This window comes from Tinamus guttatus, unplaced genomic scaffold, assembly GCF_059628265.1.
Source record: "Tinamus guttatus ecotype Peru unplaced genomic scaffold, ASM5962826v1 Tinamus_guttatus_pri_ptg000634l, whole genome shotgun sequence".
Lineage (NCBI taxonomy): Eukaryota > Metazoa > Chordata > Aves > Tinamiformes > Tinamidae > Tinamus > Tinamus guttatus.
Window position 1 is genome coordinate 393,056 of NW_028289168.1, and position 25,734 is coordinate 418,789.

Here is a 25,734-nt window from a genome sequence, read left to right on the forward strand (position 1 = left end):
CAACAGAACTGGAGGAAACGGCCGGAAACTGAAGCATCAAAGGTTCCACAGGAACTTAAGGAAAAAATTCTTGACTGGGAGGGTGACAGAGCACTGGAACTGGCGGCTCAGAGAGGTTGTGGAGTCTCCTTCTCTGAAGATCTTCAAAACTCGCTTGGATGCAGTCCTGTGCCACGTGCTCTAGCTGACCCTGCTTTGACCTCTAGAGGTCCCTTCCAACCTTGAGCATTCTATGATTCTACGATTTGTATTTATCCTCCTTCCCCTGAGGCACAAACTCAGTCTGTCTGATCCAGAGGCCGTCCTTCAATCTGCCCTCACTGTGTCACAGCTGCTCTCTCAAATGACATCTCTGTAATAAAAGGGGATTTTGTCTGCACTGTGCCTGAAGGCTGGGCTCTTCTTCCCGAGCTGGAGTCAAGAATGTGCTCAGTGAATTGCACCCATAAAGACCCTCTTGCCATGCCTGGGTGTGCATGGGCCAAGGGGCATCAGCTCGTATAGCGATGGGAATGAGGGTTGGATTCAGATGCCGCTTGTGGGTGCCCAGTGCCCTGGAGAGGATGAGTGCTCAAGAAGTATCCCCCAGGGACTGTCCCAAATAGTAACAGACTGGTGACAGATGTCTATTCTTCAAGAAGGGATAACCTTCAAGAAGGGATAACCACCTGGAGAGCAGAAGGGATCTCCAGGGGCAAAACGTGTCTGAGTCAGGTTTTGAGTGGAAACTCACAAAACCACGTGGAGTCACCCAAGAGTAAAGAGCCAAACCGAGCAGTGCCCCAAATCAGGGCTCTCAGGAGTGGCAGCAGCCTGGGTCTAATCACACCTCCAAACACATCCTGAGTCATGTGAAATACCCTGGGATTTCTCCAAGCATCCTCCACAGTCACACACCCTGGGGAGGAGGTGGTCAGTTGCAGTGACTGTGGTCCAGCTGGCTCTGCCCTGACCATCATGGCCAGTGTGGAGTCACCCTGTGTCCCCACAGCTGCTCACCCTACAGAGCAGCACTGCCAGCCCAGGATGCTGCAGGGAGCACAGGAGAGGGGTGCAGGAACGGCCAGGGCAGCATGGGCCCACAGACCTGGGAAAAGGCTCTCTGTGCAGCAGAGACATCTCCAGAGCAAAGCAAAGAAGCAGTGACTCCAGAGCAAAGCAAAGAAGCAGTGATGAGCTTGTGGGGACAATAAATACAAAACTGTTCCCATGGGTTTCAGCTTGGGCAGGCCACTCTGCCACTGGAGACGCTTGAGGAGCCCCAGAGCCAGGACCCCTGTGCTGTGCAGGGGAGAGGGGCTGCCCTGAGGGGCTGCAGGCAGTCAGGGTAACGGATCTCCTGGTCGTGAGAGACCTGGCGTCCGAGGAACACTCCCCGCGTGGTGTTTCACCTAATCTGCTGCTACTGCAAGAGCCCTGGGGTCACTCTGAGAACCAGTCAAGAGCACAGATGCGTGCCAGCAGTATCAGTGACGGGGAGCCCCATTTTGCTGGGTCTCCTACCCACCCCAACCACCTAGACCAGTGTGGAGTTAGGAGTCACCCCATGCCTTATGGCCCCACAGCCCCACTTGTCTCCCTGGAGATTTTCTGACACCAACTGACACGGGGAGAAAAAGCTACAAAAGGGGTTTATTTGAAGCAGGCGATGGCTGCGGGCGATGTTGGCGACTATGGTCTCTCTGGGCACATGGGTGCTACAGGACACAACAGGGCAGCATCTCTGTAGCCCTCAGGACACAGCATCCGTCGCTCTGTCTCTCGGCTCTGCTCCAGCCCCCATCTCAGGGTCCCTGTCTGGAACATGCATCCGCTCGCTGCTCCTCTCGCTGTCCCGGGATGCAGCAGCAGCAGAACGCTCTGCGCAGAGCTCGAAGTGCCGTCCTGAGCCGTGAGCGCCATCGCCGGGGAGCTGCAACGTCTGGGAGGGCAGCGATGCCTGTGGTGGGAAGCAGAGCTGTGGGCGATGGGCTGCAGGGTGCAGGTCCGCACCTGCCTGTCCCTGCCACCAAGGGCTTCCCGAGGGGTTCTGTCCTCGGCACAGCATCTCCCGACCGCTTCCTGCTGCCGGCCTCGGTGCCACCCCCTGTGCCAGGACAGGCCCACTGTCCCCAGCAGGGCTCTCCACGCGGGTACGTACCTGCCTCAACGTGGGGTGTGGGGCTGCAGGAGGAGGGCTTCTCCTCCTCCTCTTGGGGCTCCAAGGTCACCTGCATGGGCAGAGCAAGAACACGCACCCGTCAGCCATCAGCTGGCCCTGCTGAGGGTCCCAGTGCCCCAGGTTGCACAGTGGCAAAGGGTTTGGATCAGAGGAGGCTGCCCATGGCTGCATGTCCCAAGGGAAGGGACCTGCGGCTGGCACGGGAATGGGACAAGGCTCTCTGTGGGGCCGTAGCAGCAGGGCTGGGCAGGGGGAACGGAGGCAGCCAGGGGCGTGTGTGGCACAAGGGGGCTGGTGCCCTGGTGTGGAGGGGGCTGCTGCTGGGGCTGCCTCTTCCCTCCTCGCTCGGCATCCAGACCCCAGGGCTGAATGTGACGTGGGCTGGAGCAGACTTCATCCCTGTGTCTTTGGCACTTGGAAACGGAGAGAAGCTGGCATCTCCCCATGGAGACATGGCAGAGGATAAATGCCTGGGGGTGACAGTGGGATGCCATGGGCAGGGGGGCTCCAAGGAAATGGGGTAACTCTGGGCACCCCCCACACAGCTCCCACGGCAGCTCCCAGGGATGGTGAGGACAGGGGAGATGCTGCTTGCTCACCTGGGGAGCAGGGCCTGCAGCCGGGGGAGAAGCTGCTGCTGTTGTTTCCTGCAGCAGGGTTTCCTTGGGAGACGGGCTGCTGCTCATCTCATCCCAAGGATTTTCAGCCAAAGGAGAGGCCTCTGGTGCAGGTTCTGGAGGAAGTGATGGAGACGGAGGAGCATTTTCCCCTGCATGCTGGATGAAGTTGCTGGATGCCGGGGAGGCCTCTGGTTCTGCTCCTGCACTTGCTGCTGGTGGGACAGACACGCTGTCCTCTGCGTGCAGAAAGCTGTTGGCCAAAGGAGGTGCTCCTGGCTCACCGCCCCTGGGCATTGCTGGCTCAAGGCTCTCCACGTGGCCAGGTGCCTCGCTCACAGTCTCTGTGGTGCTGACATGGGGCGAGCAGGGCACCTTTTCGTGCTCCATCTCCTGGTCCACAGCCGGGCTGCAGAGGCTGGCTCTGACCCAGGTCAAAGAGTTAATTTCCTCCACCTCCTCTTCCCCATCCTCCTCCTCCTCATCAGTGTCCTCTACTCTCTCCTCCTGCAGTGCTCCCAGGCCTCTCGGCGCCTCCCGGGTTGGGGCATGAGCATAGAGCCGCTCCAGCACCTCCCACTTGCAGCTTGCGCCTTTGAGGAGCTCCACTCGCGTGATCTCTGGTCTCCAGAGGTCATAGAAGGAGTTTCTGGCGAGGAGCTAGAAGGAGAGACGGAGGTTTGTTAAGGGAGGAAAGGCCTCGTGGGGCTCCGCCAGTGCTTTGACAAGCCGGCTGTCCCGCACGACGCGGCACAGCTGCTGGCCACAGCACTGGGAGGGCTCCCCCGTGGCCCAGCACTCCCTTGCACTCACCTCCTTGGGTTTGGCATTGAGTGATCCTGCCAGCGTCAGGGAGAAACGGTTGCCACGGCCCTCCTCCTGCTCGTCCTGCCTCTCTCTCAGGTTCTGCTCCCTCATTGGAAAAGCTCCTTCTCGGAGCTGGGCCAAGCTCTGTCCAGTGCGCTGCAGGCAGCTCCTCTCAAGCTCCTCCAGTGGCTCTGTTTTGATGCTGAGCACAGCCAGGTAGCGCGCAGTGTTGTCTTCATGCACGTGCACTGGCCTTCCTTGGAGGTAGCACGTGATCTCCAAGGGCTGCTGCCGTGTCCGTGATGTCCGTACTCTCACTGGCCCAGTTGGGCAGCTTAGTCCGCTAGGCCAGCTCGGCCAGCTAGGAATGCTGCACTGGAATTGTCCCCGATGACTGTAGGGATCAGGCCCTGTCTGAGGTGCAGAAGATGATGTGCTGGGGCGCCACTCTATGCTCTGGAGCTGCCATGATCTTGCCTGGGCGTCTTGATGGATGACGCGTGCCAGTGCGTGTGGGGGCACAGGTACAGCGAGCTCCATCCTAGCTCTATTGGCATCAGGCTGTGCTGGCTCCCGTGGAGAGGGCGATGGCGTTTCCTGAGGCCTTCCAAGGCTGGTGAAGGGCTGCGGCTCTTGCACCGTGGAGGGGACATCGCTGGCCTTCTCCTCCACAACCTGCAATGAAGGCCACCACAAAGGCAGTCCTTACTGCCGTCCTTGGTCCCTCCCTCCATCCTTCCCAATGGGAAACCTCCGGCAGCCTCTGACCCCCTTGACGATGGCTCTGGCATGCAGGTGGCTGCTGCCCTGCTCCCAAAGGCTGCCTGGGGAGAGGGCTCATGCCTATGGGCAAGCCTTGGGCAAAGGCAGCTCCTCGGAGAGCCCGAGGCGGGTGCGTGCAGGCTGCCGTGCAGAGCAGCGCTCGGCCTGCTGGGCACAGAGACCTCCTGGTGTCTCCCAGCACGTCCCGCCTGCTTCTCGGCCCCATGGGGAGTCAGGCAGAGGCTCGGCCTCCACCGCCGCTCAGCTCTGTACCTGTGCGATGCCGTGTTCAGAGGTGCATGAGCCCTGAGGGCCGGGCAGCGGTGACAGCCGGTCCCTTTGCTGGGACGAAGCTGGGCTCCCGCTGCGCTGCACTGCTGCGGGCAGCTCCTGCTGGCCCACCTGTGGGGAGAAGGAGGCCCGTGATGGGGACACTTGTGTTGGTACGAGCAGCTCTAAAGCACAGGAAACCCCAGCCTCGTGTCGGAGGGAACCTCCTGGCTTAGCACAATGCGGCTGTGCGTGACCTGGACCTGCTCTCTGCCCTCAGTACAGAGCTCATGGGGTTCATGCGGGCCTTGGAGCGTCCAGATCAAAGAATCATAGAATCACTATGTTGGGAAAGTTCTCCAAAACCATTCAGTCCGACTGTAAACCCCTCAACCCCATGTCTGCTAAACCATCGCTCTAAAGTGCCTTATCTGCGCATTTCTTGAAGGCTGCCAGGGACAGCGATTCTACCACTTCCCTGGGCAGCCTCTTCCAATGCTTCAGCACTCTTTCCACCTGGAAAGTTTTCCTAATATTTAACCTGAGCCTCTCCTGGTGCAACCTGAAGCCATTCCCTCTTGTCTTATAGATAGCTATTTCTGGGAATAGATCAACCCTGCCTCACTACAACCACCTCTCAGGTTCTTGCGCAGAGCAATAATGTCTCCCTTGAGGCTCCTAGATAACCCCAGCTCCCTCAGCCACTCCTCATAGGGTCCATGCTCCATAGCCTTCACCAGCTTTGGTGCCCCTCTCTGGGCACACTCCAGTGCCTCCATGGCTTTTATTTTTAGTTTTTCTAGTGATGGGCCCAGAATTGAACACAGTGTTTGAGGTGCAACATCACCAGCATCAAGTACAGGGGGAGAGTGCAGGTCAGGCTGCTTTTTCCGTGCCCAGGAATGCACGTCCCCTCGCTGGAGGAGCTCCTGCCCGGCTATCTTGACCCAGGGCTCCTTCCCCACCACCCCTGTGCTCTCCATGCGGGTCCTGTCCCTGCCTCCCAGCTCTCCCTCCAGCCCCAACACTCACCTCACTCGTGCACTCTTGCGCACTGGAGTTCCCTTCCATGGATGAGGTGCAGGCGTTCACCTGCTGCTCCTTCTCCATCTCTAGGAACCTCTCTGAGGACCTCTTGCACGGGCACCAAGGGGAGTTGCTCCCTGCTGGTTGCGCCGCAATCCTCAGAGTGAAGACCCTAGCAGGGACACGGTCACCTTGGGGACTGCCCCATCACAGTGGCCTGTGGGTGTGATGCCACCCCCATCACAAAGCCCTGGGAGTTGCCATGGGGACACCAGGCACCGCGTCGGTTCCTCCTCTCCCCACTCCTGAGCAGGTCCCTGGGGCGCAGGACGAGTTGTCCCCTCCACAGCTCTGTGCTCCCCGGGCCTTGCAGAGGCTGCCCCTCGTCAAGCGCTCCATAGCAGACACCCACCATGAGGCCACCCCTGTCCTCGCCCCTGTGCTCTCGATTGCCTCTTGGTTCATCCCAAGGCAGAGCTCCCTGCATCCCACTGCTCCCTCCCTGAGCTTCTCTTTCCCACATCACCCCGTGGCTATTCCTTGCCATCCCAGGCCATCACTTCCTCACTCTTTTTGGAGTCCTCCTCCTCCCCGAGTTGCTCCCACTTTGAGGCTCTCCTCACCAGCGTGGCCACCTGCTCGACCATCAGGTCAGCACATGGGAACAGCCGCGTTTTACACCCCATCAGCTTCATGTGACGCCAACCCCCAACCGGTCACCATGAAAAGACAAAACACTTGGGGCTCTTGTGCTTAGGTTCCTGACATGGGCTTCTTTCTGCCTACATGCATTTACCACCCCCAAAATTCCTGCCCTGTGGGTGCAGCATTGAGTGGTAAGAGTGGAGAAGGGAGTTAATACCATTTATTAATTGCAATCAATATGTAAAGAAATTGTTCTTTTCCCCATCTAGGTGCATGCCTAGCTAAGAGACATTAGCTATCATCTTAATATGTAAGAAATGGTTATAGGTTTTATTGAGATATACAGGGTTTTTAACGAGGTTGTGCAAGTGGAAATAAGTGGCAAGGATACGGCAAGTGTAGGAGAACACTTAAAGGAAGGGGAAGAAGGGAAGGCATGGGAAAATTACTAGAAGCATAGGGCAGCAAATGAGCGCAAGAGTTGGAAAATAATATAGGCAAATATAAGCATTGGAAAAAGATTGAAATGGTGGGAAAAAGTGCAAAAGCATTGGAGAAGTGCCCAGATCTTGGAAAATAGGGAAAAACATGGGCAAGGAACGATAGTGTAGGAATATGGTCAAAAGTGCAGGAATGGTTACAAAAGTGGAAAAAGAGTGAAGTGATGGGAAAAAAAGGAAAGTGCAAAAAGAACACAGAGCTCGGTAATATTGAGAAAGCATGGGAATAGAAGGAGAGGTTGGGGAAAAGACAAAAGGGTAGGAAAATCTTCACAAGTGTGGGAAAATGGTCACAAACATGGGAGGGAATGTTTGTGAAAGAGAAGGAAAAAAAGTCAAATCATGGGAAAACTATCAAAGTAGAGGAAAATGTGGGAAAAACGTGGGAAGAAGTGGCAAAGTGTAAGAATACCAGTAAAAATTAATCTGTGGGGAAAACCTCCAAAGCAGGAGAAAAACAGACCGTGTGTGAAGCCTTGTGGAAGGGTCCAGGGTCCCCCACATCTCCAGCGTGCCGTTGCCCTCAGAAGGCGTCTGCCCCCAGGGAGGAGGGACGCTCCTGCCTTCTTGTCACCGCCAGGTGCCTGCAATGTGCCCCTGCTCTGCTGCCTGTTGCTGAGGGTCCCCAAGGCAGCCCCACTGTCTGCAGACCCCTCTCCTACCATGGAGCAGGCCTGCCTGCGCGGTGCCTGGAGACCCCAGCAAGGCTGCGTTTAGAGGTGAAGGTGTCACTGTCCTCGGTGAAAGTCTGATTGGGGCCAAGGTCAGGAAAGGACAAGAGACAACAAGGACAAGCAGCAGCAAAGGGAATTTCAAGAGAGTTTAAGGACAAACTAATAATAATTTTTGTAGCTGAGCAGCACTGGGACAGGAGCCCGGAGATTTTCCTGGTGAAACCACCTACCAACCTGATACAAGAGTAAAGTTAGCCCTTCCCAGGGCAACCTGGTTGCCTCCCGCCTCAAGAGGAAAGCCTGTGTGCAAAAGGACAAAGCAGGGGATTCTGTAAACTCTCACTTTAGCAAGGGCATTGAAAAGGTTTCTCATAGTCTCCTTCTAGTCAAATTGCGGACTGATCTGCAGAGGATCAGTGGACCATAAGGGAGGTGGATGGAGCATCAGGCTCACTGAGAACAGTGATCAGCAGTACAGTGCTGCCAAGCGGCAGCTGGCTGTTAGTGGCAACCCTCAGTGATCAGCATGTGGGACAGGACTGCTTCATCATAACATCATAACATCAAGTTAGTGAAGAAGTCCCTGTATCTGGTCAGCCTGTGATTTGGCAGCCTGAGGTCACCCTTAGCCCGTTTTCTCTTCATATCCTCTAGGGGTGTGAAGGGTTTCTGGAGAGGGAGTGATAGAAGGTGTTATGGGTGCAGCGAGTAGCGCAGAGACCTTGGGGTGATGTGCCTCTCCCATTTCTGAAGCACGCTTGACTGTACATAAGGAGGACTTGGACTAAGGTGTTGCCGCTCAAGCGGCGTGGCGACCTGGTTCAGGAACGGCACGGCGACCACCCCCAGGCCGCTCGGGCCATCAGCTCGCTGACACCAGTGTGGTAGACGGCAAATGGCGTTTATTGATGGGTAGCAAGGTGTTACATAGCTAGGTTTACAACGTCACATCTGTCTGCTTACATCATACACTAACACTATTGGCTATTAGGGGCTCTACCTTTCCGTACAGCGCGATATCTTCCGGGCGCCGGACCCTAACTATCTGTAACAGTGTAGTAGCAACATTTCCCCCCTCCCTATGCATAACAAAACTAGCTAAAATATGACTATCTTATTCTTACATATTCTTATCTTATTCTAATTACTTATTCTCATTATTATCTTATTCTTATTACTATCTTGTTATTATCTTATTGTGATCACTTATTATCTTATTCTTACTTACTGTCATTATTACCTTATCACTTACTCTTATTATTATATTACTCTTATTCTTATTATTATATTATTCTATTCTTATAGTTTATAACAATCTTAAAATTATGTATCATAAACTTGACATAAAAACATAAGGCGCAAAGTGTAGAAGGTAGGGGATGATAGGTAATACCGCGGTATAGGAATAGGGTGTACCTTGGGATAACTTGGGGATAACACTGAGTGGATATATTCTTAAAGCAGTTGTCGGCGTTCCACTAACACGTTAACCTTCTCTAGCCGACTCTTGACAAACGGCATGAGCTTATTCAATATACAGGGTCCAAAGATCAGTGTCATCATGATCATTGTGATCAGCCCTATCAAGGTGGATATCAGGCTGGTTAACCACGACGAACCGGTGAACAAATTTTCGTACCAGCTGCGTTTGGAACAGGGTTCAATGGGTGCTGGTTGGCAAGGCGTGGCACTGAAAACTGGTGACCCTGTAGTTACTTTTGTACTAATTACTCGAGATTGTTCCATCTGTTCAAGTACCCATTTAAAGGGCTGATGTGACTCTATTTGTCCTATAGTGACAAGCTGCAAAATTAAGATAACACAAAGGCATCGCGGCCCCCTCTTGCGGAGGCTGTTCTGTTGTTTTCTGGATTCGGTCGGCGTGGAACTCACAGGCTCGGGCGGGACGCCTGTCACCGGGGCGTCCGATGATCCGGTCCTGTGAACAGAAACTCAAAATTTTCATTAGTTTTATTTTGAAGGTCTGGTTTAATAGACTTAAGCGGGCACCACTTGACTCTGCCATCTTTCCTGACAGTGACCTTTGGGTCGATCTTGGCATGGGGGGAGCGCTGCCAGCGAGTCCCCCAGCCAAGGGCAGTTTACTGCAACGTGGCCGGCCTGGCCACATTTAGAACATGCCATTACGTTGGCTATTGCGGCGTGAACAGCCACCTGAATTGGGGTCAGATGCTCTTCCTTTGCAACATGCTTAATCATGTCTGCGATACTTGCCCCCGCCGGCAATGATCGCAAGATTTCTTTGGTTGCCGAATTGCATTGTTGGCGTAAACATTGCACTACGACCGGGCCTTTTGCCTCCGTGGGCAGGGCCGAAGAGTCAACCGCTGCTTGGAGACGATCTACAAATTGTGTAAAACTCTCACTTTCACTTTGCTTTATTGAGGACCATTGCGATGGTCTGGCAACGACTCTACAGGCTGTGCGAATGGCTTCTCTGGCCGCACGAGTAGTTGCCATAACCTCATGGGCCCACAGGCCATGGGCCTGTGCCTGGGGGGTGATCATTGTTGGATCTGCACCCATTAACCGCTGCAGGCTGGAGCCGTGTAATGGATGATCTGCCCCAGTTACTTGGGCTAAACATTTTGTACAGTTGTCTTCCCATTCTTGTTTGAAAACGATCATCCCTGCTCCATCAAAGATCAGCCTACAAGTTTGTTTTATATCAAACGGGAGCAGATCGTCCCCCCCTGAAGATACCATCTATGAGGGTTGAGACCATGGCAGAATTAGTCCCTTTATCTGCAATTGCTTTAACAATCGTTTGCACATCCTTAGGGTTTATCGGCGAGTAGACCCTCTGTCCCCCCTCCGTCACCCGGACCGGGAACGCTAGCGCGGCCCAGGGGGCCCAGTCGGCACATGCGATCTTTATTTCCCTCCAGTCCGTGAGAGGGGTTCCTCCCTTCGCGGTTTTTCTTTAATTCGGATGGGAATATTTTGGCTCTTAGCTCTGTTTACCTTCATTTCCTCCTCCCTTAAGTTTGAATCAGTTGTGACCCACTCGTCCTCACTAGTGTCTGATCCGGAGTCGGAACTCGATGCCACTGCCATCACAAAGCCCTGGCGGTTGCCATGCGGACTCCCAGAGGTATGTCCTGGTGGTGGCCAAGGGCACCCACAACTCATCTCAGTGCCTTAGTAGTCACCGAAGGGAGTCCCAGAGCCCTCATTTCATCTTTCCATCCCAGGCCCTAATCCATTGCAATCCCTCAGAGATATAGGTGTCTCTGAGACCCCTGACCTTGGCCAGCCATGGAGCTGACAGCTCCAAATCCACAGGTCCCTTCTTTAGAAAGAGTGTCACAATAGCAGATTCTTTGAGCCTGCAATGGGGGAGACAGGTGGAGGTAGGAATCCAGTACCCTGCTGAAGGCGGGTCCCAGGACAGGTGTTGTCATTGGGCCTTTCCAGTGAAGTTTTCATTATCTCTGAGGACAGAAGATTTGAGAACCTCTTTGAGTCCCTGTGCATAGTTTGGCCTCCCTCATGGGTTTGTATTTGGTAGAGTACAGCCAGTGGGGCCACAGACATGCGCTGCTCCTCTTTTTGAAACAGTGGAGACCATGCCGGTATACCAGATCCCATTTGGGCTCTCCAGTTCTGCAAAGAAATGAACAAATGGGAGGGGGTTCAGCACAGGGACACCAAGTTGGTCAGGGTACATGCTGGAGCGTGGGACAGATAAGGAGAGGCTGGATCTTCATGCTGTGCACTAGCACCTTGTGGAGGGCACAGAGGGCACAGAGCAGCAGGATTTTCTTGGAGGGGCACACTAATTTCACGGAAGGCAGCAGGGAAAATATGGACAATGGGAAATTCTTCTCAGATGTTAAGAACAAATCTTTTTCTTCACAAAGTGTGGGATAGGAATGCAGAGAGATTCTCAGATCTTCATCCTCAGAAATCCCCTAATACAGGCTCAGGGAATCTGCTCTCCTGAGACAGGCTCTACAGGGTCTTTGCTTTAAAAGTCCTCAGCAAGGTTTCTTGGTCTGTGGTGTTTGAGATGGAGATGATGTGTCAATGAAGAGCAAACATGCCCTTAACACGTCTTCCTTCCTTCCTTGCAGAGGGCATGAGATGGGCCCATAATTTCTGGTAGACTCCAAAACCATGGGTCTGGCCAGGTAGAAAATCTGGGCAAGTTCCTCCAGATCCCCATTAATTTTGCCCAGCTTTCCTTCCTCTGACCCTGAGGAAAGCGTTTTCTCATCTTGTACCGTAGTTAGTTCTCGACATATTCCATGACACCTCCAGGTAGTGTTTTTCCCCTGGGTTCAGTTCCTGGCACCCTGCCTCTCTTTGGGATCTCTAGAGCCCTGGCACTCTGAATCTCTCCCACTTTGACCCTGGGCGCCTCAGGACAGGCCCCCACACTGCGGTGCTGCTGTGCAGACTCCCGTATGGAGCCTGTAAGGCACTGCCAGCCTCAGGAGCTGCATTTTGTCTTGTTCAGAAACTCGTGGGGTGACCATCTCACCTCTCCCCAACTGCCAAAGCTTGTGAGCACCCCTACAACCAACATCCCTGCTAGACGTTTTATGTAGTCCTGGGGCAAATCTTGCAGAAGAGACAACTCATCTGCCTTGAATCCTGTCAGAGATGTGGCATTCCAAGCCACTACCAAGGAAAACATGACCTTTACTCATTTCTTTGGGTTGCTTATTCAGCTTCTAGCATCTTTTCTACGGCACGGTGAGCCCCACTCTACACCCTGAGTTCTCTCGCCCTTCTCTCCCCTGTCTTCTCTGTGTCTGCTCAGTCTGCTCTGTGCACCAGGATCATAAGAAGTATTGGTTAGGGAGCTCCCTTGAAGCCACGACAAGTTGTGGAGCTGAAGGCCTGGTGGAGGAAGTCTGGGACGTAGCTATTTCCCCTGTCCCCTCCTGCTCCTGGCCTGAGGGTTCAGGAAGGCCCAGTGCTTTCGGTGTTGGTGGGCTGGGTTTCCTATGACATCCTCAACTCCTGCTTGGGTTGCTCTGAGCAGCCAGAAAAATCTCTCCTCTCTAGGAAATAGCATCAGAGGATTTTTCCTACTTTTGTGGAAAAGCTGAGGCAGGTCTGGGATCTCCAAAAGGAGCATGGCCCACATCATTACCCAGGAGATGTGTGGCTCTCTCATTCCCGTGTGTCCTGCTTAAACTGACAGTTTCTAACACCATCTTTACAGGACACGAGCTGGCCGTTGTAAAGCCACAGTATTGGGACTCCTTTTACTCTGTTCACTCAGAGCCCCAGCCACTGGTTTGCACTCCAGAGAGTTTAAAGCTTGCTCAGTCTTTTCAGTAAGGCTTTCCCTTGTGGCCAGGGGGCCTCATTGTTGACATCGTGGACTTAGCCTACAATCAAAGGGCATAAATCTTATTTATGGAATTATTTCATGCTTTATTTCTGTTTCTTTGTAATTGAGAAAAATCCTGGGCCTATTTGGAGCTAGTTCTCTAAGGAAAGCAGTTGAGAGTTGGGGCAGATGAGCTGTAACCTTCAGTTTCAGACATCAGAGGAATAGGGAAGCTTCTAACAGGAGTGATGGAAGTCCCAGGCGGCTGATGAGAGAAATGTCAGGGCTGGGGAGGCAGAGAGAAGAGTGTCCATACAGTGCCTGAGCTCTGGGACACTCTTTTCCCTACATGCACAGACTTCATTGGGAGTCACTCTGGATTGATACAGTTTGGAGGATGTTGCTGTCACTTTGAAAGCTGAATATTAATAATAGCAATAAAAACCTTTAAAGGCAGAAATACTTGTATGTTGTTGATGTCTCCAACTTTCAGCTACACTCCTGAAACGTCTCCAATTAGCCTTGCAAGACCTGATGAAAATCACAAGGGCAGACATAGTTGGTCAAAGCTTTTTGCTTTTTAATGAGCCCCATAGTGTATTTGGTGCTGAGCCCATGAACCTCAGTTACTGAGAGGAGACTGAACAAAATGTTCAAGAATTCAAAGTCAGAAGCAACCTCCAAAGTTCTGTAGAACATTAATGGGTCCCACTGAGAGTCGTTAGCAGCAAAGATTCCCTAGGGGCTGATTAGAGGAGAAAACTGTGATCACTGGTAACAGGTAGGCAGAGGAAATGTGCAGGTGGCTCTGATCCCACGTTAACCCTTGATGTGTTTGATCAGGCAGAATGTCCAAGCTGGGTCACTGAGCTTCCTCAAAGGGAGATCCTTTCCCCGACATGTTTTCCAGGTTCTCCTGGGGACGTTATGTGGGTGGGCATGTGCAGTGCTCAGTGCAGGGCAACAATACGACACTTTCAGGGTGTTGGCAAGGGGGACAATGAGGCCCCAGTGCCTCCTGGTAGGTCTGGGTGGCAGAGACAACAGCCATTGTCAAGAGGATGCCAACCTTGTTTGGGGTGTTTGAGCTTTGGCAGTGCCTTTCGCTGTATCCACCAGGGTCTGTCCTATGCTGGTTCAAACCTGCGGCTGTGCCCATGCAGCCTGTAAACGCCCAGCCTGCTTCCTCACTTTGCTCTCACACGGGATCTCCTTCCCTTCACTAATGTCTCTCCATCCCCATTGGCTGTTCCTTGTAACACAAAGCCAAGGGATGATCCTTGCGTCCTGGTGGGTGGCCTGTTGCACCACAGCACCAGCCTTCAAGTGACATTTCCTCATTCTAATGCACAGTCTGACATTCCCAAGATGGGGATTTTCCAGGATATTTCATTTTTTCATGCGGCTTCCCACTACCAAGGAAATCTCCTGGCAGCCCCACAATGTGGGGAAGAATATAACCTTGTCTATGAAGACAGAGCGGAACATGAGGAACTGGGGACTGGCCTGAAGAGAAGGGCCTGCATGTTACAAGGGAGGCCATATGAGCCAGTGGTGCATGTTCACGTGAATAAGGCCAGACACCTATGGGGCTGCATTAGTGGTAGCATGGCTACCCAGAGGAGGGGAGCTGTTATCCCTCTCCAAGGGGGTCTTTGCGTGAAGGCAGCGGTGGGAATCAGTTTTGGGGAACAGGTGTGAAAACCAAGGTGTCCTAGGGTGCTTGCCCACCAACCATTTCTGAAAGGCCTGATTTTTCTCTTGTTTCCCTTTTGAATGTGCTAGGAACATGGTGGCTGTGCTGGACACCCCATGCATCTGACATAGCCTAGTAGGCCTGTTGTCATTTCATGAAACCAATGGTCTGCAGTGAATTATGCAAGGTCTTTGCCATGTCTGGTTCTGCAGAAGTCTGAGCGAGTAGAGCTCTAGAGGGTCGTAGGCACTGAGATGTCAGATGGCCAAGAAGATTCTCCACCTGGCTGATGCAGGAGATGGCCATGGGTCTCCTCACTGGTCTCTCAGAGCAAGTAGACACTTGCACAAATCTTGGACCAACCTTTGTCCCTTCTGAAGTCCAAAGGGGTGAGCGTGTGTGTACAGCTGACTCCCTGCCACCATCTCCACTGACTACAATGGGAGCTTGGACAAGGAACTCTCATGCACATAGCTGTTTTCTGGACCCCAGAAGTTGGGCAAACAGAATCCTCTTCTGAGACTGTGGAGTGTTAGATGTGCTGACATTAGATGTCCTGCTGTACTCCTCCAGATTAGGTCCTGAAGCATGAGGAAATGGACTTGTGCTGTTCTTGCCCCTATGCATATGTTCCGTCTGCTTATGAGATGGGAGCAGGATCTTGTAGAGCAGGACACGTCCACCTCTCTTAGATAACCATCCTCTGATGAGACCAACTGCAATGTCTCAGTCTCTCTCCACGGCTAACAGAGAGATCATTGGCGACCATTTTGTGGATGTGAGTGGACGTTTGCCATAGGTAGCAGGGGGACCTTTCAGTACCTTTCAGGAACCATCAGCCCTGGAGGCCCGTGATCATTTTGGAAATGCACAGGGGACAGAAAATGTCCCATCTGCAGCTGGGTCCCTGCTCCTGAGCTGGGCCTGGCTCCTGGGACTGCGGGAGCCCATGGCAACCTGGCAGGAGCTGCAGAGAGACAGCTCTGCCCAGGAGCAGCTCCTCATAAAGGAGCACCAAGACTCAGGGCACTGCCCGCAGGCACCAGGCTGGGATGAGTCGCTCCTAAGTGAAAGACAGTTGGGAATGGGAGGAGACCCGAGAATCTCAGTGCAGGGAGAAATCTTCCGAGCCCTTGACACGGTAAGTCTGTGTCTGCAGGGCAACAGTGCTGTGGGTCCTGGAGGGAGCTTCTGAACCTGGCACCTTCAGATCAATAGGATGTGTCAGGGTGTCTCTCCCAGCCTCTCCTGTTTGAATTAGGGGGTTGCTTTAGAGCAGGGATTCCCAGCCACATGTTCAGAGGGACAGAGCATCACAACTGCCTTCTCCCAGGGACGGTGCTGGGATGCACCCAGGTCTGTATGGGCTGTAATTCAGAGCCATGTCCCTGTGTCCCAGGGTGCTGTGCGCTGGGGCAGTGACTATGCCCCTGCGAGGGTCGGCACTCAGCCTGCCCGGGGAAAGCCCCACGGTGCTGCAGGGAGATGCTCTGGGTGGGAGGAGAGACCCCCATCAGGGCAGGCTCATTTTCTGAAGGAGCCTTTCCAAGAGAACAGTCAAGGCAGTATTAATGTTAAAGACAAGGAGCTTTCAGGAGTCTGTTTTCAGTTTTGTCCTGTTTGTTAAGGGCCAGGGGTGTGTGGAAAGGAGATGCCAGGTTGGGGCAGGAGACTGAGACTCCCAGTTCCTTAAATGGAGAGATCTGTGAGGAACTTCAGCAAGTCCCTTACCCCTCCCTGACTGCAGACAGCACCAGCATCACCTTCTCTGGCCTCACCAGGGTCTGGCTGACCTTCTCCTCCCTGCCTGCAAACACAGAGATGTCCCTGGGCTGCTGCAGAGCAGAGTGAGTGTCCAGAGGATGGGACAGTGTCTGTGACACTGACAGGGAGAAGACATGGGGCAGAGGTAGAGCTGCCAGCAGGAAAAGCTCCAGCAGTGGAGATACAATCAGCAAATGGGAGGGAACTAGAAACATAATTGCTATGAGAGGTGGGATTTGGATCAACGCAGTCAGTCCCTGCAACGGAGAGGTCTTCCTCTAAGCAAAGCCCCGTGTCTCCTCTCCCACCCCTCAAGGCCATGGGGTCCCGGCCTCGAGCCCCCTCCGTGGTAGAAGAGGGGCTGTGTCTCTCCTGCAGCCTGGTCCTTTCCTAGTGCAGGACAAGGGGACTGAGAGGGACTGTCCTCAGATGTCACTGTCTAGGAGGTGGTGTGCGCAGCTGGGGGAGCTGAAGGTTTTCCTCAGTGCTCCTCTGTCTGCTGCTCCTTACTTTCCCTTGCCAGAAGGTTCATACTGTTGCTCTTCCGTCCTTCACCTGTCTGTGCTGATCTGGTTTTGCTCTCTGGAGCTAAGGAGGGGAATTCAGCTGCAGTTCAGGCAGTAACTTCCCTCTCCCACTGCATTCCCACAAGCAACAGTGAAGACATTTAGGTGATGTGAGGACGGGGTCCGGCTTAGTGGAAATGAGATGCCCAGAAGGAGTCAGTTCAGCCCGTGCCTTCACTGCACTGTTCCTCTCCCTTGCTGGAGTGGGAACTGCTGTGACTGATTCAGGTCCAGACACCTCTGTTGAAGAGAGCAAACTGAAAGGGGGGTTAGATTAACCCCTCCCAGCGATCTTCCCTCTCAAACAGAGCTGTCATGAGTGTGGCCTCTCTCCCTCTCCCTCTCTCTCTCTCTCTCTCTCTGTCGCAATAGTAAGTGGAGAATACTCCCACTTCCCTTCACTCCACCAAATCCCCTTCACTCAGGTCACAGTACCCATCCCCAGGTGTCCCCCGCAAATGCATGAGTCAATTTAAAACCTCCATTTACACCCCCCAGTAGAACAGGACTGACTGCCCTGGAGCCCAGGCACAGAGGCATAGCACACTCACCCAGCACAAACCAGAGGTCAAGAAAGGGAGTGGAACAAGGTAAAGGAAAGAACCCATGTGGTGGTACCATGAGGCGTGGAATGGATTTTATTCAGAGAAGCTTGTTCTAACTTTAACTTGTTGATGCTTTTTCCTCATTGGAGAGTGCGCTGAATCAAGATTAAATGTCCAACAGCAGCTCCCTCAACGAGTTCCTCCTCCTGCCATTCGCAGACACGCGGGAGCTGCAGCTCTTGCACTTCTCGCTCTTCCTGGCCATCTACCTGGCTGCCCTCCTGGCCAACGGCCTCATCATCACAGCCGTAGCCTGCGACCACCGCCTCCACACCCCCATGTACTTCTTCCTCCTCAACCTCTCCCTCCTTGACCTTGGCTCCATCTCCACCACTGTCCCCAAATCCATGCACAATTCCCTGTGGGACACCAGGGCCATCTCATACTTGGGATGTGCTGGGCAGGTCTTTTTCTTCCTTTTTTTAGTTTCAGCAGAGTTTTCCCTCCTCACAGTCATGGCCTATGACCGCTATGTTGCCATCTGCAGACCCCTGCACTATGGGACTCTCCTGGACCGCAGAGGTTGTGTAAAAATGGCAGCAGCTGCCTGGGGCTGTGGGTTTCTCTACGCTCTCCTGCACAGTGGGGACACATTTTCCCTACCCCTTTGCCAAGGCAATGTGGTGGAGCAGTTCTTCTGTGAGATCCCGCAGATCCTCAGGCTGTCCTGTTCAGGCTCCAACATCAGCGAACTTGGGCTTCTTGGGATTAGTGGCTGTTTAGCCTTTGGGTGTTTCGTTTTCATTGTGGTGTCCTATGTGCAGATTTTCAGAGCTGTGCTGAGGATCCCCTCTGAGCAGGGCCAGCACAAAGCCTTTTCCATGTGCCTCCCGCACCTGGCTGTGGTCTCCCTCTTTGTCAGCACAAGTGTATTTGCCTACCTGAAGCCCCCCACCTTCTCCTCCCCATCTCTGGATCTGGTGCTGGCTGTTCTGTATTCAGTGTTGCCTCCAGCAGTGAACCCTCTCATCTACAGCATGAGGAACAAGGAGCTCAAGGAGGCACTGAGGAAACTCATCCAATGAATCTAATGTCAACAGTAATATCTGTCCCAGGGGATGTAGCATCAAGGATATGTGTTGTTCATTTATTTATTTCTTACTTTCGTTCTGTTACATTCCTGTAAAGGAAAATACATGTTCTGGTTCATGCCACTTTTTCTGAGGAATCTCTCATTTGAATGTGGCTTATCTATGTTCAGTTCCAACTGAATCTCTTTTCCACCCTGACAAGCAGCAGTTGCTGCAGGGACTGCAGGCCCAGGGGTCTCATGCAGCAGGGTGGGCAGAGGGACTGCAGGCAGACCGGGAGCGTATCTGCTGGGCACAAGAGCAAAGGGGATAGAGTGATTGGCCTCAATGCAGGGTCTCCTGTCCCTTGTCAGGGACCGTCTGCCCTTGCCCTTGGCGCTTGCCCTGACTGATGCTGTGGACATGGTTGAGCTGGGTCCTGAGCTGGTCTTGTCACCATTCTGCAGAGATGACTTCCCATCTCCAGCTCGGACATGGCCCTCCCTATAGTCTGGAAAGTCTTGGTACGGGAAGCGGGGACTGAGCAAGTCCCAGAGAGGGCCGTAGGTGCAAAAGGTGTCCATATGTACAGAGCACAAACTTTCCTGACAGACGGTTTGAAGGTGTGAGGAGAGCTTCAGATTCAGGCAGCCTGCCCAGGAAGGCTGCATGCAGAGTCCTATAGGCATGAAGAGGCAAGATCAGCCACATGGTTGTGAGCTTATAATTCCCAGGGTGCAGGCAGGGCCAGCAGTGCAGGGATCTACCAGGAAAAGATGCCATCCTCCTGGGCCCAGACAACAGGAGCAGAGCAGGTTTGTGCATTGGAACTGGGGTCAGGCAGAGTCCAGAAATGGCCAAACACTGGAGGGCTCCAGCCAGCCCTGCTTTGTGTAGGAGGTTAGACTGGAAAACTCCAGGGGTCCCTTCCCACAGCAACTTCTCTGCAACACCATGGTTTCTTACTCCTTAGCCACAAATCCAGAAGCACTGGAAGCTCAGTGTGCATTGGAAGCCCAAGAAGACCCTGCTGCTCCTACTCTTGAGCAGCAAGCAAGCTCCAAACACTTTATCAGCCTGAATAAGAGAAGATGCTAAGCACAAAAACTAAGCTCAGACATGACAATGGGTTCAAATTCATTGGATTCAGATCCATAAAACAGTTCTCAGTTTCATTGTTGAGAAGAAGACAGCCTCCCTGGTTTGCCACTGATGGCATGCAGACAGGACTGGCCCAGGGGGACAGGGTTAGGCTCAGACAAGTACAGACGGGGTGAGACCATGGGCCCTGTGTCCATTAGGAGAGCTCAGTTGTCCCAAACACCGTCACGGTGTCATCTCACACCCCTCTCCTGTGATGGTGGCAGCCAGATGTCACTGTGGGCTCTTCCCTTCTGTCTCCAGTGCTGTAACATTACAAGTGGAGGGACAGTGGAGGGGAGGAGACTCGGGCAGTAGCTTGTGGGGACAGACCCTCCGCTTGACAATGTCACCCCCACACTCCCACAGCAGGCATTTCCTCACTGCAACCTTCTCATGGGGACTTCAGCTTTCTGGAGAGACATCCCAGCAGAGCAGGACTTTCTCTTTTAAGAGTTGTTCTCTTCATTTCCATGCTGTGCTTCTATGCTCTGTTGTGTGGATATTGCCCAGGAGTTCTCATAACTTGGTGATGACAGGGTTGTGTTTCCATGTGAATGTATCCTGCAAGCACAGGCAGGACCAAGCACTGGGCACCCTTCTGTCAGTCCTGGCCTCCAGACTAACATTTCCTGTAATTAAAGGGCATCTCCTCTGTGATATGTCTGAAACCAGGTATTTATTCACAGGATGGCTGCAATATGTCCAAGGTGGGGTGCAACTGCAAAAGGGCCTGATCTTCTGGTTGTAAGATCCATGGCTTCCAGCGATGAGCTCAGAGTCCCCAGATGAATAGGGATTAGACTGGATTCATGGTTCATCTCTCAGTGACCAGTGGAGATAGGGAACGGTCTCTGAAGTGTCTACCTGGGCCTTTCCCAGAGGAGACCATGCGGATGATAGATGCTTCTGGAGGGGCTCCCAGGAGAGGTCAGGGGTTTTCAAGGGAGAGCATGTGCCTGGCGATGGGAAATGAGTTGAGCTTCATGAAATGAGGGACGATCGACAGTGGGGCAAGAAGAAGGTAGAGCACTAAATCCAGGTGTACATATCACAGAATCACAGAATGGTTGAGGTTGGAAGAGACTTAGGGAGATCATCTAGTTCAACACTCCTGCACAAGGAGGGACACCTAGAACACATCACACAGCGTCACATCCAGGCGAGTTTTGAGTATCTCCAGAGGAGGAGATTCCACAACCTCTCTGGGCACCCTGTTCCAGAGCTCTGTCACCCTCACAGTAAAGAAGTTCTTTCTCACATGGCAGTGGAACTTCCTGTGTTTTAGTTTATATCCGTTACCGCTTGTCCTGTCATTGGCCACCACCCAAAAGAGTTTGGCCCCATCCTCTTTACATTCTCCCCTCAGGTATTTGTACATGTTGATAAAATCCCTTCCCAATTTTCTCTTCTCCAGACTAAACAGGTCCAGCTTGCTTAGTGTTTTCGCATGCAAGACATGCTCCAGGCTCTTAATCCTCTTTGTTGCTCTACACTTGACCCTTTCTAGAAGTTCCACATCCCTCTTGAACCGGGGAGCCCAGAACTGCACACAGTACTCCAGGTGTGGCCTCACCAGAGGTGAGGAGAGGGGCAGGATCCCCTCTCTTGACCTGCTGGCAACACTCCTCCTAATGCAGGCCAGGATCCCATTGGCCTTCTTGGCCACAAAGGCACATTTTTGGCAACTGGTTAACTTGTTGTCAACCTGGTCTCCCAAATCCCTCTCTGTGGAGCTGCTTTCCAGCAGGTCAGCCCCTTATCTGTACAGAGTTATTCCTGTCCAGGTGCAGGACCCTTCACTTGTCCTGGTTGAACCCTATGAGGTTCCTCTCTGCCCAACTCTCCATCCTGTCCAAGTTCCTCTGAATGGCAGCACAGCCCTCTGGAGTGTTGGCCCCTCCACCCACCAGTTTGGTATTGTCCACAAACTTGCTGAGAGTGCACTCTGTCCCCTCATCCAAATCACTGATGAATGAAGTTGAACAGCACTGGAAGCAGTACTGAGCCCTGGGGGACACCACTAGCCACAGGCCTCCGCTTAGACTCAGCTCCATTTATCACAACCTTCAGAGCTCTGCCATCCAGACAGTTCCAGGAAGAATCATGGACTCCTTGCACAGAGGGTGGACGGGGCCTCAGGAGATCTCTAGCCCAATCTCCTTGCTCACAGCCTGGTCAGCCCTGGTGTCACACCAGCTTGCTCTGTTTTCATGCACTCTGGTCTTGGAAACCTCTAAGAGAGGAGACTACACAAGCTCTCTGGACAACCAATTCCAGTGTTTCATCACAGGGTAAGTGCTCCAGCTCCCCAACTCTAGTGAGGGTCCTTGGCCTAATTTGCTCCCAGTTATCAACATCTTTCTTGTTCCAGGAAACCACACTTGGATGCAGTGTTCTCCATGTGGTCTAATGAACACTGATTAAAGGCATTCACCATTTCCCTTGACCTCCTGGCTGTGCTGCTGCTCATAGCACCATGATTCTTACGGCCTCCTTTGCTACCAGGGAATGCTGCTGTCTCATGTTTTTCCTCTGTCCCCCAGGATGCTCAGGTCTCTTCCAGAGAGTTGCTGCCCCAAGCTCTCTCAGCATCTCCTCACAGGAGAGATCCTCCAGTCCCTTGATCATTTTTGTAGTCCCACACTGGACTCTCTCCAGTAGTTCCATGTCCCTTTTGTAGTGCAGAGCCCAGAACTGGAAATAGGACTCCTCATGTGGCCTCAGCAGGGCTAAGTAGAGGGCCAGGGTCACCTCCTTCCATTTGCTGGCAACACTTCCTAACACACCCCAGGCACCTCTCCATGAGCATTCTGAGATGAGGCAGAGTGACTTAGCAATAACATCCACCAGCTACTGGAGATTGGGTACATCCCAATCTCCAGAAAGTTGAACGATTTTTACTGCATAGACCATCCTTGTGCTTGGCGGCTGTTTTCCTTAAAGACCTGTTGGCTTTCCTGAGCTCCTGGGCCCTTCAGAGCTGCCTTCTATGGAATCTCCCACCTGTCCCCTGGGGAATCCCCTGAACAGGTCAGACCTGTTCCTCTGAAGTCCAGGGTCTCTGCTCCACTCCTGTCCTTCCTCTACTGGACCTGGAAATCTGCTTTTCTTACAGTTGCTTAAGGAAAGGTTGACAGTGAATATCCCATGCCTGATGCTTTCCCTGATGTATTTCCCTCCCCACTCCCTCACTCCCAAATAAGAGCCAGGACCTGTGATCTACAGACTTTCTCACATTGCTTAAAAGGAGCTGTCATCCACCTCCTCACCCTGACTGCATGGTCTGTAGCTCCCATCATGATGTCACCCTTACTCTGATGCTCACCCACAAGCACCTGCCTAAACTATTGCCCATCTTATGGAAGCTCTGCATGCATCTGAGCTGCCCCTCCACATAAAACAGCCTCCTCCTCCTTCCTGACAGTCTCCCCTGAAAAGCTTTTACCTCAGCAGCACAGACCTCCAGTTGTGTGAATGGTCCTAATGCATCTCAGTTATTCCAGTGATGTAGAGATCCTGTGATAGTTTATGCTGCGTATGCCAGGCTCCAGGCATTTGCATATATTTGGGCTGCAAAACATCAGGTGTGTCACAGCAAAGAGATTTCTCACAGTGAAACCTGTTACTAAGAGCCAAAGACACTGTGTGCAGTGGCCCCACTTGACAGCAGACCATGCTGACTTGGAGAGCAGGTGGCAATGTAAATGGTGAGAGGAGGTTCCTGCTGCGAGAGCAAAGCCTGCACTGCCCAAGGCCAGGGAGAAACAGAGCTGGGCTGTGCAGGAATGGCAGGAGAGGGCTTTGTTGTCTGAGCTGATTTGTAGCATTTTGTAGCCTGTGATAGAGGTGAGCCAATCTCCAGACAGGACAAGGCATCACTGAAGGTGTTCTTGGGTTTGAGCCAGCTGGGGGTCATCATTAGCCCAGTCATATCATCCAGGGTGAAAAGAGGTTCTGTAGGAGCAAAGTGAGAAGCTGGTAAGAGAGCAGAGACCAGAGCAGACACCTTGGTGTGACGTGCCTCTCCCATTTATGGAGCATGCTCGGCTGCAGGAGGGATGGACTTGGCCCAAAGGCAGTGGTGGGATCCAGTTGTTTGGGCACTGGGAGGGAACCTGAGGTGCCCTGGGGCACTTGTCCAGCTCCAGCTCCAAAGGGACATGGCTTCCCATAGATCCAATGCTGTGTCTGCTAGAAGAGATATCTGGTTATGCCAGACAACACAGGCATCTGTTTTGGCCCAGCCAGCCTATTCCTGTGTCACTGAATGATATGTCTGCACTGAATTATATTAACTTTTTGCACTGTAACGATCTGCCTGGGTCTCTGCTTTATACTGCATGGTCCTCACATAGCAGTGGAAGGCATCTGGGGCCATTTGGGATAGCAAAGGACATTTCCCACCTCGTCTTGTCTTGAATGCGGGTCTCAGATTTGCTCCAGTGGAGCAAACAGACATGGGCACATTTTTGGTACCTCCTCTGCCTCTTAAACTCTCCCCAGCTGTTTGTGTGTCATCCCACCCTCCATCACCAGTGATTACAAGGGGAGCTTAGAGAAGGAGCTCCCGTGCAGATGTCAGTGCTGTGCACACTTAAGCATGGGCAAGCAGAATCCCACCTTCTGTGTGTTTGTGGAGTTCAAGGGAGAAATCTGAATCCCATCCCAGACCAGTGACTTCTGAACCACCATGTGATGCCAACACAGATTCATCTGAATCCATGAGCCCCCTTTGTGCCCCTGTCTCCGTGTCCTACCTATTAGGGTCTAACTAACTAGGGACTTCCAGAGTGGGACCTTTTTAACTTGCATGGATAGTCATCCTCTAATGAAATAGATGGCAAGTTGGGAATCCTTCTTTCTGCACTCAGTTGGAAAGGACAACAAGTGATTATTTTAGTTTACTTAACAAACATTTCCCAGGAGGAGGGGGGACAGGGGACAGAGAAATTCTTGAGTTCAGCCAATCTACAACTCCTGAGCGGGGCCAGGCTCCTGGGAGGGAGGCAGCTCGTGGCAGCCTGTCAGCACTGCCCAGAGACAGCCGAGTGCAGGAGCAGCTCCTGTGCCAAGAGCAGCAGGGCTGCGGGCACTGCCTGCTGCTGCGGACAGCAGAGGAGAGAAGGCAGCGAGAGGGGAACGGCAGTGTGGAGTGGGAGGACAGAGCAGAGCTCACTGTGGAAGTGAGCTCCCAGCCCCTTGCATGGTAAGTCTCTGGCTGCAGGGCAATGCTACTGAGTTTCCAGAGGGCTCTTCTGCACCCAGTCAACGCCATCACTTGATAGGGTTTGGGGCAATCGCTCTCCCCCCATCTCCAATGAAGAGGATGCTTCAGAGCAGGATTCCCTGCCTCAGCGTCACAGGGACAGGGCATCCTGCTTCCTTCTCCCGGGGATGCTGCAGGGCTGTGAAGCTGGGTGTGCACCCAGGTCTGCACGGGCTCTAATCCAGAGCAGTGTCCCTGTGCCCCAGGGTTGCTCCTTGCTTCCCTCCTGTCCATGCTGGTCTTCTCTTAGGCTCAATTGGGTGGAGACTATTTCAGCTGCAGTTCAGATATCAATGCTGCAAGTTATATGAAATAGGGGTCTGCATGGGAGTGCGGTTTTTAGGGTAACATGTAAATGCGATCATACTCCAGCTCAAAGCAGTGAGTGCAGGACAGCTGGACCCTGGGGTAATAGAGAAGCTCTCGTCACTCTGCCCCAAGTGATAGGGAAGCCTTTCCTCTCAGCACTCGCAGCAGAAAGGACAATGATTGCTATCTTCAAGGAGTGCTGCCCAGGTGGGAGAGGGGCATCTCAAAGAAAATAAATAATGTCAAAAAAACAAAAAACTTTCTTCTACAAGCCACATCCTTTAGAAATGGGTGTGAAGATGCTGAACATCCCTGTTACATGAAAAGTGATTTTATTGTGAGTGCCAGAATTACTCACTCCAATTCCCTCCACATTCCACGGGCAGAAGACCCAAATCCTTACAACACACCCGGTAAGCACAAAATGGGGTTCAATCCAGGTAAGTGCGCAGATGCCCCTTCCCCATCCCCTCCCCCTAGTAAAGGGAGAATCAGTGAAATGTGTTTTTAATGAGAAATTGAATTTTTTTTTTAATTTACTGGTTTTTCTTTCTTCAAATGTCTTTTCCTAAAATGCCACTTTTTTTTTTTTTTTTTTTTTTTTT

The 25,734-nt window shown here is 52.7% G+C and overlaps 1 protein-coding gene across 1 annotated transcript; it reads left to right on the plus strand.

Annotated features, from left to right (window-relative positions):
- Positions 1-17,511: 17,511 nt before the first annotated feature.
- On the plus strand, positions 17,512-18,426 carry LOC148592128 (olfactory receptor 14A16-like). The gene has a single exon (XM_088535591.1). The coding sequence runs from the start codon at positions 17,512-17,514 to the stop codon at positions 18,424-18,426; it is 915 nt and encodes a 304-aa protein (XP_088391717.1).
- The last annotated feature ends 7,308 nt before the right edge of the window (positions 18,427-25,734 follow it).